General features: G+C 44.2%; 1 protein-coding gene and 1 long non-coding RNA gene across 10 annotated transcripts in view; one reads left to right on the top strand and one right to left on the bottom strand.

Moving 5' to 3' along the window:
* The window catches only part of LOC103478331 (microtubule cross-linking factor 3), a 36349-nt gene extending 20666 nt beyond the window's left edge, over positions 1–15683 (bottom strand). Inside the window, exons 1-12 of one of the 8 annotated variants that reach the window (XM_008432088.3) lie at positions 15284–15675; positions 13426–14319; positions 12985–13209; positions 12385–12543; positions 11791–11862; positions 11121–11440; positions 10805–10964; positions 10609–10678; positions 9450–9996; positions 9226–9355; positions 8807–9133; positions 4527–4623 (exon numbers count right to left, since the gene is read on the bottom strand). In XM_008432088.3, the coding sequence (XP_008430310.1) occupies positions 9023–9133; positions 9226–9355; positions 9450–9996; positions 10609–10678; positions 10805–10964; positions 11121–11440; positions 11791–11862; positions 12385–12543; positions 12985–13209; positions 13426–14202 (2571 nt within the window). In that variant the 5' untranslated portion in view covers positions 14203–14319; positions 15284–15675 and the 3' untranslated portion in view covers positions 4527–4623; positions 8807–9022. Of the gene's footprint in view, positions 1–4455; positions 4624–5346; positions 6658–6812; positions 6954–8072; positions 8785–8806; positions 9134–9225; positions 9356–9449; positions 9997–10608; positions 10679–10804; positions 10965–11120; positions 11441–11790; positions 11863–12384; positions 12544–12984; positions 13210–13425; positions 14320–15283 lie in introns of those variants that run through there. The other 7 variants (XM_017309415.2, XM_008432089.3, XM_081597273.1 and 4 more) reach the window with 7 other exon arrangements.
* Positions 1674–3923, top strand: LOC145547605 (uncharacterized). Of its 2 annotated transcripts, XR_014083901.1 has the most exons (4): positions 1674–1759; positions 2613–2710; positions 2852–2963; positions 3749–3923. It is a non-coding gene; the product is annotated as an uncharacterized LOC145547605 (long non-coding RNA). The 2 variants fall into 2 exon arrangements; XR_014083902.1 differs by lacking the exon at positions 2852–2963.
* Positions 15684–16020: the final 337 nt, after the last annotated feature.

The following is a 16020-nucleotide window of genomic DNA, read 5'->3' as shown; positions in this document are numbered from 1 at the left end:
ATATTACAGTTGGGGACCAAAAGACGAGAGCCAGATGATGAGACCTGTGGGGACGGTGGTGGGAGAATTTGTTGAAGGTGGAATTGGAGGAATGAAGGAGAGGCAGGAAGTGAAGGTGGAGAAATAATGTACCACGGGGACGAGTGTGAGTGGGTTTACAGGAGGGAAGAGGGAGACAGATTGAGCGTTGAGTGTATCCTGTTAGAACTCGCACAGATGGTTCAGAGATGCAAAGTTCAAGTTTATTTTCTATGTGCTTCAGCACAGGATACAGGGCAGGAAATGGTAGATTGAGGCAGGGCAGCATACGTCTCCAGATGTGACCTAATTTAAGCTTTCAAGAAAAACAACGATTTGTGACATACAGATGATCTCTGTGTGCAAATAAAGACCAAACTCTTTATTGCTGCCGATGCACCACTCAATTAAACTGTAAACGGTTTAATTAGTTAGATTAAAGGGTTTTTACATGTTTTTAAACAACCTGAGATTTTCCCCTGGAATATTTGGTCTTAGAATAAAATAAAGTCCTGTCAAGAGGGAAAATTGCCATATTATTACATACGTTACATGTGCTGCTACTACAAATGTTACTTAGTTTGTTAGAATTTTATGTTAAATCATGATTAAGTAGTATATTATTATAACATAAAAGGAAAATGATAGATGGCTTTCACAGTTGTTGTTTTTTTAGCAAAAAAAAAAAGCACTTATCAAGCAAATTTTGCTCATCTCCTCCTTAGTCAACATTGGAACTACATTCACGGCAACTAAAATGCAAATCTACAAACATTGTAGTGTTAGACAGTAAACAATTTTGCCTATTCTTCTTCACAGGACGGCTAGCTAGTGAGCTAGTGAGCCGGATAGCCAGCTAGCAAGCTGTCTAGCCAGAGACAGACAGATTTCATACTTTTCTGATTTTTATTTATTGAAAAAAGTAAAACATTAGTCCTTTCTCTCCCACTTTACAACTTTACAAGTATGCTCTATCACCACTGTGTTAGTCTATTATGCAATTCCAAAAAAAGAAAAACCATTGTGGTTTGTGATTTTTAACGTGACAAAATGTGGAAAAAGTTCAAGAAGTGTGAATACTTTTGTAGGGCACTATATGAAAAACTATCTGTACTTAAAGCAATGCTTGGAATTAATTTCACATAGAATTCTGAAAACAAGCTAATATACTATTTTGAAGACCTGAAATGTTGGTGTATTTCAGTGTACATTCTGTGGTATGTATGAAGTTTTGCTGCTTTTTTAAAAAAATTGGAAGAATGTTGGGTTTGGAACTGGAAGAATCCCCAAGACAACGCCTCTGTAAGTTGATGTGTTCCTCTCTGTGTGCGAGCGAGCGAGCGTGGACGCAGCTTTTGCATACGAGCCTGCTGGAGCGTGTTATTTCTGTGTTCTGCCACAGACACCGACCAAAGCCTTTCTCCATGCTGCTATTTCTGACTGTGGCCTGGGGTCAAGAAATTATGGTGTAGAAAAACAAGTCAACATCTTCTGTCTGCCCGCGGCTTTTCTCAGAGGCCTCCGCAATTAGAGACGAACGATGACGGTTGCTGTCCGCAATCTATATAAACTTTCGAATGTAAACATGGCTCGAGATGCAAAAAAACAAGATGCTTGGACTCGCATTAAAGAAACAATTTCGGTTTTAAATGACTGGAACAGGAAACTCGGTTCGTCCAACAAAAGATGTCCAGGGAATAGATTGTGAAAATCCCGACGAAGCCCCTGGAGAGACACTAGGGTATTTACACATCAACACTTTACACTGAGTCAGTTTAGAAAGCAACCTCTGCAGCCTGGGCTCCTCTGAGTGCTACGGGGTTTATAAAGGTAACTGTGTCACCAGGGTGACCCACTATTAATAGCGGACACCCAGCCCTGTACAATGTCACATTCTGAGAGGAGGTGGGAGGGTGGGGGGGTTGCCGAGGTAAAGAGAGGAAGGGGAGCTGACTGCCAAGGCGGAATGAGATGTATCCTAGCTGCCAGCAGCATTCATAAATCAGAGTCACACGGAGAAACATGCCTGGAAATACTGGGGCCTGAGCTGAAGCCAGAGAGCTTGGATGCTTTCTTGGTATTTGGTGCTGGACGTGTCTAAAAGGGAATCAACGCTTTCGGATTCAGGCCGCATACATGAGGGTAAACAGCGTTGGCTAATTTAAGTGATAATGTCATATTTAACTCCTAGACGTTTCATTGTGACATTGTCCGGATGCCATTCCTGTAAAAGCTCAGAGAACAAACACTTGAACGTTTCACTTTAAGTGAATCTGGTGTTTCTAAACTTTCCGACACTTTTACTAGTCGAATTTAATATTAAAAAAAAGAAGAAAAAGGGAACAAAAGCAAGCAGCTCTAACTGGCCAGAATGCAAACAGCATCATTAGAGAAAATTATTCAAAGGAGCTCAATTCAGCCTGCCCTGTCTGCATGACTCAGATGATTGGACTAAAGTGCTGCACTTCAGCGAAACCCACTACAATTTTCCTCTATTACTTCATAACTGTACTATTCTGGATGACAATTAGTGTTAACACTCAAACTGCCCCTAGCACGTTAGCTGTTTAACACCTGCACTTTTCCCTCCACAGAAGCTAAATATAGACTCTCAGCTTTACTGGTGCAGTAACACCGACATGTGAAAAATTACAGGTTCTTAAATCTTCAACAGCTCATCTTTCAATTGAAAGTAAGTAATTATATAAGTAGTACAGTAGGTTTTGAATGTGGCTGTTTACTTTATGAAGTGTATTTTGTGTTTTTCCATTGACGAGTCAAAGGCATCTCAAAGTAAGTTGATCAGAAAACACAAAAAATGTATATATTTCAGGAGGAGTCTTGGACGTTGGAAATATATGATAAAATATTTGAGATTCACCCATCGGACGCCTGTAGTGACAGTGACACAATCAGCATAGAAAAAAAAACTGATGATGGCACAGGTGACATTTTAAACTGCCTTTAATGTATCTTACTAGAAACCAGCACGATTGGCTAGACAGACTGTAAACAGTGGTGTATAAAAAATACAAATAGATACATTTTGCTGTATACCGTTTAGCCTTTCCGTTGTCTGCTTAAAGTTTTGCTCTCTCTCACAGCCTGAATTAAACACAGAACAGTCCTGAAATAGTGTAGAAATCTTTACATTAGTCTCTTTAAGACCAACTGACTTTTTACAGATAGTTTGGTCACCAACTGTAAAACAATCAAGTCTTTGAGTCTTCACTAGTCAGGATGAATCAAGCTGAATGTTGTTCCATTTATTTGTGCATATCTACAAAATCTTTAAGACGAGCCGGGTGCTAGCGCGTAAAGTCTACTTGTGTAAATTTATAGTTGTCTTGAGTCTAACTTCAAATTCCTGGCGTTGTTTTCTAAGCCTCATAAAAAGACTCAGCTTATCATTTAGTAAATATGCAGGCAAACGTGTCATCTGTGGTTGGACATGGCATCCAGACAAAACAAGTCTTACAATGGGACTAATCCTGCTCTGCCTGGCCACACTCCAAGTGACATTTCCCTGCTCTATTTACAGAATCTTAAGAATAAAAGTAGAAGAAACTAGTAGTGAGCAAAACAACACAAACATAGAAGAGGAAGGTGATTTTGTGTCTGTGTGTTCTAGCAATGCTAGAATATTATCTGTTATCTCATCAATGGTTTCACACGACTAGCCAACAGGATTGTTGAACCACTATTCTCAACTTTTTCTTTCTGGTTCTAGATTCAAAGAAGCGGGAGTCTCTGTGAGGAATAAATCTGTTTCAAGTCTTTGATACAAATCACACGAGGCTCAACTGAATATAGAGAAAGTATACAACAAGTACAACGAAGCAGTCTAAATGTACAAATTAATAAATGAGAATTTGTTGGCTTAAAAGTTTGTTTTTCTCTGTCTAAAGGCTGAAAAAGTCCAATCAGTTTTGGACTTGCAGCAGCCAAATAAATCCCATTTCTGATCCTATCTGTAAAGGAGCTAAATCCCTAAAGCTGTAGTCCTGTGAAGAGAAGAAAAGCACTTGTTCAAGAAAAGCGTATTTGGCTTTTCTTTGACATGCAAACCCTTTAGCCCTCAGTATTCCTGCCAGTAGCTGTCCACCTAAATAGTCTAGTATTTATCTTCCTTAGAGCTAGCTGCTAAAAGTATCGATGTCTTTCTAAGCAGGGTTTAACAGAGCATGTCCCCACAGTGAAAACCTTTTGTCTAAACTTGGATAGAGGCTGTAGCATACGTACTTGGCAATTCCAGTTGGGTTACCAGAAAATGACCAACCAGCCACACACACAGCTGAAAATCTACACGTGAAATATTGCTATGCGGAGACCCGTGTGTACATGCACATGTTCAAACACTTTGAGCACGCAGAGCAATTGAATACCGGTGCATAAAAACAATCTACAGTCTGATCATCATGGCTGGTCGTCTCTCACCTGTGCAATCCTGCATTTGAGCTCAGCTTTCTCAAGCTCCCAGGCACATCTGTCTCTGGTGTACTGCAGCTGGAGCTCGCTCCTCTTCTCCTCCTCTTTCTTCACCTCGGCCTGCACCTCCTCTAGAACTGTCTTCAGGTCCAGCAGAATCCTCCTGTTCTCCCCACCCTGCGTTGATACACAGACGGCATCCCGCTTTTTTGTTAAACGTGGATCACATGTTTGACCTTCTAAAATTCTGAATTTGAAGCTCCAAAGAACCAGGAAGTGGTGGTTCTTGTATGGACGTGACTCTGAACAAGTCCTAAGCTTTGTGTCATTTATATATATAGATTCTAATACTTATCTAACAAACATTTAGTTTGATGTTTTTATACTTCATTTTTTTTAATCTAATGTAAACCTTATGGATAAAACAAGATTGAAAGTGCTCCCTTTTGAGAGCACAAATAGAATAAAGGCTTTTCTGCATATTATGAATGAATTGATTAATTTTTAATTGACTTCCGTTCATTAAAAAATAAATCAGTTCAGGTTTGATCGGACGACGCGTTTTAGATTTTTATCCAGAGATGGTCAAATGACTATAAAAGACTATAAAACAGCTTTTTATGTTGGGTGGATATCATATGCTTGTAAAAGCCAAGTTGCTTTCTTACTCTCCTCAGTTGCTCTTACTGTTAGCACCACCGCATTCCTGTTCGCCACTGACTGAACTTTTAATGAGCAATAGAAAACGAAAAGCTTGTGGCCAAGATTTTTTCTTTTATGACGCCCCCACAGAGAAATGCCCTGAGCGGGGAGCCATACTTAAAAAAAACAACAAAAAAAACCTCCTTGGTTAATATTGGTACAGAAATGCTGAATAAAGTATTCCTTCTAATCTATTACTTGGATGTCAGCAACTTGTCTCAATAAGGACTCTTTCTCTCGCATCCATTCTTCTTTATCCTGAACGTGTCGCTTTTTCAGATCCTCTAGTTTCTTTTTAAGCCGCATGTGCTGCATTTGCTGCTGCTGCTGGGGTTCGGGGCCCGGCCACATTTGTCCCCTGAGGACCTCGAGCTGCTGGGTCCCTGCCCCTCCTTCTCCTCCAGTTTGCGAAGCGCCGATCTGGGACTCCTGGATGTGGCTGAAAACGGTGGGCGGGGAGGAGATCCTCCTCAGCGGGCTGCGGTTTTTGCCCCGGCCCCTGTCAGCTTTCTCAATCCTGGAGCGAGGCACAAACTCCCACCCCTGGGACTGCACGTAGCCCCCGCCGCTGCCGCCCTGCAGCCCTGCGCCGTTCATAAAGGCGCTCCACATCCCTCAAACGCATGCACATAAAACACTCAAATATCCAATGGAAAGTCACCAAACGATGTTGTAAGCAGCCATTTCTGCTCTGAAAAGTTTTGATCAGTTCACTGACTCCTCCATCAACATCAACTTTAGTAACTTTTAGGAGTTATCCACAACCGGCCAAATCCCGCCTCGGGCACAGAGCTTCACCCCTGGTCACCGTCGCAGGGACACACTGGACGGGACGGGATGCTTCGGCCGTCTCCATGTCTTCACAAAGATGAGGTCAAGATTCCATGCTGGTCCCCCACTTCGCTCAGTCCTTGTCCTTTACAGACCCGCTCTCGGTTGTCCACCTGCGCTGCTTTTCTTTTGCGCGTTCTAACCAAGAATGAGCCGTCCCCTTGAAGCGACAGGCGCCCGTAAACACTCCGAGGCAAAAAGGAGAAGCTCCCAAAAATACCACGGAGTGCTTCTGATGTAACAGCAGCGGCGAGTATTTTTACCCGTCTGTAACCAGGAGTTGTGTTTTTTCTCTCTCTCTCTCTCTTTCTCTGAGGCTGAACGACGCCTAGAGGCGACAGCGGAAGAAGAAGAGCCCGTTAATCAACACCGGAGTCTTTTAATTACGTCGCCACCTTGCGCCGTAGCCATGGCAACGAATCAATTCGAGCACCGCGTCGCGGCAACTTTGATGGCCAAATGCGACCGGTCGGTTCTTTTAAAAGACCGCAAACGACCCATTTTGAGTGCCAAGAAGAGGAAGCGTTTTACAAACTGCTACTTTTGCACAGCACATTATCTTTAGCTTGGCTGTAAACAAAGCAGGTTTGTTTCTGCTGTTAGCTGAAGTATGAGAGGAGGCTGACTGTCACGAGGAGAGCAAAGAGGGGTGGGCGTTCATTAATCTAGAAAGCAGACAGCCACACAACTCTACATGAAAACGATATTCATTTGTTCATAACCGTCACCTTATCCTAGTCGTAAACTCGTAAGCCACATACCAGTTAGCTACCTTTAAAGTTCGCGGTCTAAAGTCTTCACTCGTACAAAGCACACTCTATTTGCAGCCTTACCGTACGACTTGTAAGGTTCTGGGACGTGGAAGTGGTCGTCCTTATTTTAAAACGGCCACCAATTGCCCAGCTACGTTTCGGACAGCTGAAACACTTGAACTCTTGGTCTGGGCTGGGACGCAACAGCACTGTTAAAAACAACTGCAGAGAGGGGGAAAGCCTGCAGTTAAAATGATGCTTTCATTAACTGGAATAAAATTCCCCTTCCTCTCTTCCTTCCTTCCTCCCTCCTACTCGTGTCTCTCCTCCTCTTCCTCCCACAGCTGGCCCTAAGACAGTGTGTGACGTGCAACATCCCACCGGTGGAATAAAAGAAGCGGACCGAGTCCACCTCCCATCCTGGTGGCCAGACAAGAACCCCCATCTGCACATTTTTGTGCTGGGTCTGCAGACCCCACCCGTTGCTATTTTTAAAGAGTCTATTGCTGCAAAAACCCGCAATCCAAATAGGTAAAACGCCAGTCTCACTGACTATGTGGAGGGCTGAAAGGGTCTGTAATGATTAACTTGTATTCTTATAACAAAAATGCATAGCTTTTAGAGAATGAGAACGGAAAAAAGGTTTAAAAAAATACAAAAAAGCACGAGGGGTCACATCAATATCTGGAGGTTTAGTGACCCTGAAGATATGGACAAATACCATAACTTGATGCAAAAAAAAAAAGAAAGACACAAGAAAAATATAGAACATTACAGAAAAAATCTGCACACAATGCCCACATATTTGTCATTTTTCTTCTGTAAATGACCAATAGACGATTTCTTGTACATAACGTCACCCACTCAGTGACTCAGCACAGGGAACCTTTCAAGACATGCACAGTGACTTACAAAATTTTAGATTTTTTTTTTCTCTTTCTCTATTTGCATTTTGTCCATGGTTAACTCCATTATATTTGGATGTCATGTGATAAACCAATGAAAAGTGCCACATGATTGGGAAGTTGAAAGAAAGTGATACATGGTTCTGCAATTGTAAAAAAAAAAATAAAAAATAGATGTGCGGCATCCAGCCTCCTTTAATCTGATAATATCCTGAAATAAAGTCTGGTGTAAACAATTACTTTCAGAAGTCACTGAATTAGTTGATACGGAGTGTGAAATTGAATAAAACTGTTCTGTGAAGACTTCAGAGGACTCCACAAATATGACATGTATGGAAGAAGAAAGCCATTCTTTTAAAACCTTGTTTAAAGTTTGACACAGATCATGTACAGGGCAAACATCAGATGAAACCAAACTTAAACACACATTACACACCTTCCTGAACATGTGTGGTGTAGCAGCATTGTGCCATGGGTTAGGGGAAGTGGTCACAGCTGATGAGAAGACAAAGCTAAGCACAGAGAATTCTTGGAAGGAAGGAGTGAGTGGGGTTCCTAATAAAATGAAAAAGTTCCAGGGCTGTGAATAGTTTTTGCAGAGGAAAACATTAGGCAGAACGTTACAAAGAATGACAAGTACACGGAAACCCCACACATTTTGTGGTCTGTCTATGTTTGTGTTTTGAATCTACTGTGTTACAAAAGTCGACCAAAAGACATCATATCATCAGCTCAGTGACTCAGCACAGAGGAGCTTTCAGGAAACAAAACAAATGTAGCACTGACAATAACTGTCACTGTTATTGTGGGCATGAAGCTGAGTTACTGGATGCATTTTCACTGCAACGCACCACTGCTGCTGTAACCCAAACCTCAGCATGCACCGTCCCCTCTGTCCGCACCCAGATGTATAGCAAATGTCGGACAAGTTGGGAAAATCTCAGAAACCGTTGTTTCGTCAACCCGTTCAAAACCCCCCAGTGGATGAATTACATAAAAATAAACCGAGTACAGTCTACACAGTGTGGTTTCAAACTGTTCACAGTTTAGTAAACAGACTCTTTTTTTTTTTTAGTCCTTTCTTGCAATGATCCCAGAGCTTGCTTAAAACACAATGGGCTTGAGTTTTTCAGTGTGCTTGAAAGTGAATTCATATGCGACAACACTCACCTAACTCTCCAGCATCACTCCTAAGCAGTCCAGGGAGTGGCAAGCCTTCGCAGTAGACGGATGATTGGAGTTGTACTTGGGGAAGTGGAACTGTCCTGTACCTTGAGTGACCGTATGCGATGCGTTGAACGTAACCGAACAGAACTTAAGATAAACGAATAATGTAGCAAACAATATGGAAAAGAAAAGTGCACTGTGAGACCTTGAGAATGTGCTTTACAGAACAAAGAACAGGGTGAAAAGAAATACCAGTTTGAAAATGGTGGCATAAGAGAGCGAGGAAAACAGAACGAGGATGAGGATGAGCAAAATAATGGGTTGAAACATCTGGGTGGATGTGAAGAGCAGGATTGCAGTTGATCAGAATGAGAAAACTCTACAAGGAAGCCACAGAGGTGCGTTCGTCGGCGGCGGCTTACAGACAGCGGTTCTTCTGGCTGTTTGTCGTCCTGCTTGGGGACATCCAGACGGTCTATGAAGGTCTGCAGCTCTTTCCTGAAAGCTTTCATCTGGGCATTGATTCGATACAGCAGCTCATGCTCTCTAATCCTGCAGAGCAGACGTGGAAAAGCTGAATCCAGGGTTTTCACAATGCAGTCTAGTGATTTATTATTTGTTATTTATTTATTTATTTATTTATTACCTGCCACCTTCTTCATCCTCATCCAGCCTGGCAAATAGCTCCCCGTTGGTTGCGTACACTCGGGCCTCGGCGATGATAGTGCTGGTGTCAGCGATGAGCCTGTCGATGGTCCGGCCCAGCCTCTCGGCCTCGATGCGGATGTCTATCATCTGCTGCCGGTCCCGCAGGCTTCTGGATAAAAAACGGCTATCTACTGGAGAGTAAAGGGAGCGCGTCGGGGTGAGGCAGCGGAGGTTTCTCACCTCGTCGGAGTCGCTCTCTCCGCCGATGGGGCCCTCGCGCTTGCGGTGCGGCGGGAGGAGGCGAGGGGAAGCAGCGGAGGTCGACGGGGTGTCGTCGTCCCGGCCCCCGTCGCTCTCCGCGTCGCTGTCCCGCGGGCTGCCGCGGATGCCCAGGTGGGAGGCCAGGTCATAGCGCTGCATGTTGGAGAGCAGCACGCGGTTTTCGTACTGGAGCTGCATGACTTTGCCGCTCAGTTCATTGATCTGCAGGCGTGCCGCTTTCAGCTCCTCTTGGAGCGCCTCCAGTTTAGCCTGATCACCCCCACCTGAAGGCGAGTCAAGGTGAGAATGAACTTCAAGCACTAGCATAAAATTCAATGATGCTCCTAGAAGACATATGGGATCGTTCCTACTGCTACACTAGTAAATAAGGAAGTGACCTCTCAAGTACGGCAGGGCAATAAATCGATAACAATATATATCGTGATAGACACGCGATCGGTATCAATGCAAAGCACATTGGATATTATGTTAAACAATTTCACCGAACAGAATTATGGGGGATGTGAACAGAGGAAAGGCTTTTACTGCTCAACCTCTCAAAGTCAGCTAAGCAAAGAGAGTGGTATCAACTAACTCATGCCCTCTTTGGTTACCTAGCAACAACCTGTTGAATAACTTGCACAGCAGCAGTTTCAGGTGAAAATGAATACAACAGTTCCAGAAGAAAGTGTGGATAAAACAGGAAAGGTCAAGTCACCAGTTTGGCAGTAATTAATATTTTTAAAACAAAACCAAAAAAGAAATCAATAATTATCAGCACCTGATGTGAAATACTTGTCATGACATGTTTTTCAGCCAAATTGTCCAACCCTACTCTCAAGTTAAATAATTATTTTGCCGTGCATCATAGTTTTCATTTGAAAAAGCAAACAAACCTCCTCCGTGTCTTGATCCAGCCTCATGGGACCCAGCCTTGTATTTGAGCTTATTGAGCTCATTTGTTACCTGAGGAAATGTAAATGCAATCTGATCAAACAGCAGAAGGTTTGGAATTTAATTGTGTAAAACAGCAGAACATATATATATATATATATATATGTTCTGCTGTTTTATGTAATCCACCCAACAAACCTTTTTGTTTTCTTCTTCTACATCAGCTAAGTTCCTGCGGAGGAGTTCTGCCTCATCCTCCACCAGCTGCAGCTGCTGCCTTAGTTCAGACAAAGCCTCGCCTTGCTCCCTGCTCTGCTGGCCGCCGCTGCCAGTGCCATCCCCTCCTGCTGCTGCCAGACTAGAAAATACAGGTAAATATAAGTTTAGGTTTGCTGGCTTTCTTAAAAAAAAAAATTAAAAAAAAAGGACGAGCTTCAAATATCAAATAAAATTCTTCACTTTTCAAATTCCCATCACATTTTAACACCTAAAGTGTTGACTGAGATGAGGGTACCTGTCCTCTCTCATGTCATCCAGTTCAGCCTTCAGGCCTCTGTTCTCCACCTCCAGCTCCACAATCTTCCTGCCCAGAATGTTTGCCTCCTCCTCCACCAGGCGCAAGCGGAGCTTCAGCTCAGACTCCCGGGTGGTGGGAGGCCCCCCGGCCTCGCCTTTGGGCAGCGGGCTGTCCACGTCCCCGTAGAAGGAGCGGTACTTCTGCAGCTCCTGCTCCAGACGATCCTTCTCTTTGTCGATCTTCGCCATCTTTTTTCTCATTAAGACGGCTTCCTCCTTGATGAAGGCTAGCTGGCACCTCAGGTCCTCATTTTCTTCCTGCAAAAAGATAAGGTTGCTTTTTACTTACTCTGGCTTCTGACTTCTTTATGTCTTAAGCACCTACAATTTTCATTACAGTAGAGTCTGTATTTTGACCCACATCACACTTGATTTTATTCGGAAAAAGCTTTTAAAAATAATGCTTCCTTCTTCTTACGTAACAATTACTCTGTGCTGTTTTGTTGGTCACGTTAAATGTGAATAGAACACATTAAATGGAACAAAATGTGAAACATCTTATAGGGTTTTACTAATTGTCTGGGAATTGTGCAATTTAGGCCTTACTACTTAAAATATCTATGGAGGTTTAGTACTCAGTGATTGAGTAAACACAAGACTTGACTCACCTCAACGGGCGTCTGTGGCATCTTTTTCTCAGTTCTCTGTGCGTCCTTACTTCCTTTTCTTTTCAGGGAGAGCTGCACAGAAGCAATGGCAATTATCTCATATTGTTTTCAAACTGAAAGTGGTGATTTAATTCAAATTTTTACATTACCAAGTTTATTTACAGAAAAAAACTCTCCCTAATTCATCAATCCATCCATTTTCTTTACGCAAGAAGAAGAAGAAGAAGAAGAAAACATATTTAACCATAAAGTAAATGAATGGTTTACCCAAATGCTAAATGAAATAAATCCTTGACCAATAGAATCAGCATTCCTAACATAGTTTCAGGGCTCTACAGCTGCTTGTTACAGTATGAAACATTTCTTTCTATCCACCTTCACTGCATCCTGCCTTGTCACCTTTGTGCATGGTACTTGAAATTGCACCCTTTATCTGCTACTTTTTTTTTTACACAGTTACACACTGTCTTTCCTCATTCCCACTCCATTGCCATCCAGATCGATTTTAATCGAGTTTAATTTTCCTCCCCGTCACCGACCGACCTACCGAAGTAGAAAAACGAACAAACGCGTCGCCTCGACTTTCTTTCTCACCTCTTTGGCTTTCTCCAGCTCATTTTGCAGGGCCTGTTTGGTGACCTCCACTTCTATCAGCTGCTGCCTCAGCTTCTCGTTCTCGTCCTCCGTCCTTGTCCTCTTCTCCTCGACATTCTCCAGTTCGTGGTGCAGGCGCACCGACACGTCCTTTGCCACCTGCAGGAAGAGGCCAAGAAAGGCAAACACACAGTGCCTTGTAAATGTATTCGTAAACGCCAGGCTAAAGGTCGTTTGTTTGAGTCTGGCGGTGTGTGATGGCAGGAAAACAATTAAAACATGCAGGACAGTGGGCCGTGATGACCACGATTGATAGCACTGGTTTAGGACTCTGCTTCAATACACCTGAATCCAAAATGTTAATGTAGCTAGAAGTGACTCAACAAAGAGGCTAAATACAAAACATGTGATTCTTTGCGAGGTTTGATTTGTAACAAGTTGTGAAAATCAGTCCGCAATCTTTACTATAACGCACTATTTTGTGTTGATCTGTCACATTAAACTGGTGTAACCTGGCAAAAATGTAAATAAAAAGTATAGTTTAAGGGCAAAAAGCAGTTTTTCATACATAAGGCCAGATTGCAGGCACCACGGACTTACTTTCAGGTCTTGCTCCATACTTCTGAGGAGCTCTCCATCCACTTGGCCGCTTTCATTGAACCTCAGCCTCTTCCTCTCGGCCTTCTTCAGCCGGTATTGGAGGATGCGACAGTTTTTGTTGGCCCTCTCCAACTCTCTGCGCATGTCCTGCAGCTGACAGGCGTCCTCTTCATAGAAAGTGTCCCGCATCTCATCCATCTCTGCCCGCATCTCCTCAATCTCAATCTAGAAAACAGCGAATCAATGCTTTATCAGATCATTGCATGCAGCAAATAGAAATGACACCCCCCCCCCCCCGCCCCCCCACCCCGCATATAGAAAATAAGCCAGTGTAGCGCGGTGATGCCCATGCAGCAGGCATGCAAATACAACAGGTGTAGCTGATGCTGCGGCTCGTGTGTGTTTGTGTGTGTGCATCTTTAGATCTTTAGCTACATTTACCTTTAAATCTTCATTTTCGTCCTCCAGCCTCTCGATTTCTTCTTGCAGCCTCTCGTCGGGCTGTGCAGCCGGCTGTGGAGCGGCGGGCTCGGGGCACAGCTCCGGCTCCGGCTCCGGCTCCGACGCTGGCGGAGACGCGGGCTTCGCCTGCATCTTGGCTCCTTTCTTCCCCAGGCTTTTATTCAAGTGAAACTGTATCAGTTCGGACTGCAAGCATCCCTCCTTCCAGAAACCGGGTCCGCATCCCACAGTGCTTTTAGCGCTCTTCTTATTGGTGCTGATGCCGCCTCCAGCTGAGGCGGACTCTGCGCCTCTTGGGTTTTTGCTCCTTAGTTTCGGGGACTTGGATGCGCACGGCTGGTCGGAGACAACGCGACTCGAATCGGCTCTGGAGGGCGAGGAGGCGTCGCCGGCGGCGCCGGCGGTGGTGGGGCGGGCGGAGTCTTCGGTAGCCTGCGCCGCCGCGGGCCTGCTCGTTGTCGGGCTTTCAGCACCAGCAGACTGGACAGCGACCGCGCCTCTGCTGGGAGGAGCGCTTCCGGCCTGCCGCTCCCTGCCCGTGGAAACGGGAGAGTGACCTCGACTACCTCTGCCTCCTCCTCCTCCTGCTCCACCTGCTGCCGCTTGCTTTGGTGTGACAGGCTTAGCCGAGCCGCTGCCCTTCTGCGCAGTTTTAGGTCCAGTTTCCTTGACACCGGCCGGAGACGACGAACGCGCCTGCTTCCGGCTGCTATTGTCTGGTTGCCGAGAGGAGTCGGCAGAGGATGGGTTCATCATGGTGTCAGAGGATCAGTTCATTCTCGTCCACCCTCTCCATCTGTGTCCAGACTAATAAGAATCTGTAGAGATCGCTCTACAGGTCCACCAATGTCTCCCAAGTTTCTTTGTCTTGCCCTGTGGAAAACAATGAATTAGGGAAATAATAATAATAATAATAAGAAGAAGAAAGGTTCTCCATAAACCCAATCGAAGGTAATAAGGTTAGGCTCTTGTCAGTGGAAAGTTCCCAGCAAAAGGCGGGGGTGGGGTTAGGGGGCGATACAATGTGATCGCCAATGATTATGCAGTCAGCCCTTTTGGGTCTCCGTTTGATTCCTGCCTTTTGTGTGAGATCAGCTGCAGTTCGGGTAATTAGACATTTGCGTCAGATGCGCCCAATGAGCGGACAGAGAGGGAGATGTAATGTCACTGACCTGAGGCGGCAGACAGCCAATTAAACCTCGCTGCCATTTCACTGACACCAGAGCGCTGATGTCAGTGAAACGGTTCTGAACGGATTCAACGGCAACAAAAGCAGCTTTGACGCTGGACAAGAAGCACCAACTCATAAAGAGTGGAGCTGCTTCCTGTCAGCCATCATTTTATCCGCCACATCCTACATGCCGGATGACTCAGTAAGTCGACTCGAATGGATGGAGGAGCAGATAAACAGAAGTATCTTAGGCCACTTGATGGGAAAACAAATATCTCTCTCTTTTTTTAGGTTTATTTAATTGCTAACATGATTTATTTAGTTTTTCTTTTGTGTGCGTGTGCGGCTTTTAAAGCTCTAATAACGAAGAGCTTCTTTTTCACCCATTGATGCAGTTGAGCGACATTAAATGAGTCTGGATAAAGAGAAAGCGCAACTCTGTTCCACATTCTAGGAGAAGCAACAGCAAACCGGCCACGTTGCCGGCCTGACAGCAGCTACAGAAAACAATATGGACAACAGTCCAACGTTGTCCTTCATCCCGGTTACTGCTGCCCAATTCACGCAAAACCTGTGTATTTTCTTCTATTTTCCTTTTTTTAAAAACAAACAAACAAACAAAACCTTTAATTCCGAAAATAATCATCCCCGGAATCAATTTCTTACCTTTTCTGTTCCGCTTTGTCGAATCTCGGGCAGATCGTGGTGATGGAGAGGAGAGAGGAGATGCTGACTGGAGCGCCTCCCGAGCTCCAGCCAACCTGTTTCAATATTCATGACATTAAATCATCACTGGGAGGGCCGCGGCCGGGGATGGAGGCGCAGGCGGCCGGCTGCTCTCATTGGAAGGAGAGACGGGACATTACCGGTCCTGCTGTCCTCCATGTCTGTCCCATCCTGATTGGACGCGAGCGTCCTCTGCTCCAAACCGGCGGACTGTGAGATGTGCATTGAGGTTGAATACGCGGAGTCCTGACATTTTCCCCAACTGCAGGACTTTTAGCTTAATGAGGTTCTGGATGGAAGCTCAGCTGGAGAGGCCAGAATGTTTTACAATAAATAAATAAATAAATAAATAAATAAATAAATAAATAAATAAATAAAAGTACTGAGCACACTGAGAAAACACATCTGTCTTGGGTAGTTGATTAGTTATAACTCTGGAAAGTGATTTCTGAACCACTGCAATTGCAGCTGCCGCAGGTGTTTATGGTATGTCACTAAAGACTTTCCAAACAGTTGTATTTATGCTGAGATTGCACACGACTGGTGTCTAATAATTAGTCATTAGGTAATTTCTGACAAAATTTGGCTTTACTGGGTTATATTTAGGGGTGTCAAAGTAAATAGGGGTTGAATGCATAGCTGCGTTTTACATTTCAATTGTAAAAAATTAAAATGTA

The sequence above is a fragment of the Poecilia reticulata genome, chromosome 16 (genome assembly GCF_904066995.2).
Source record: "Poecilia reticulata chromosome 16, P_reticulata-male-v2, whole genome shotgun sequence".
In the NCBI taxonomy this organism is placed as follows: domain Eukaryota; kingdom Metazoa; phylum Chordata; class Actinopteri; order Cyprinodontiformes; family Poeciliidae; genus Poecilia; species Poecilia reticulata.
Note: the sequence above shows the minus strand (reverse complement) of the source record. Positions and strands in the feature narration are given on the sequence as shown.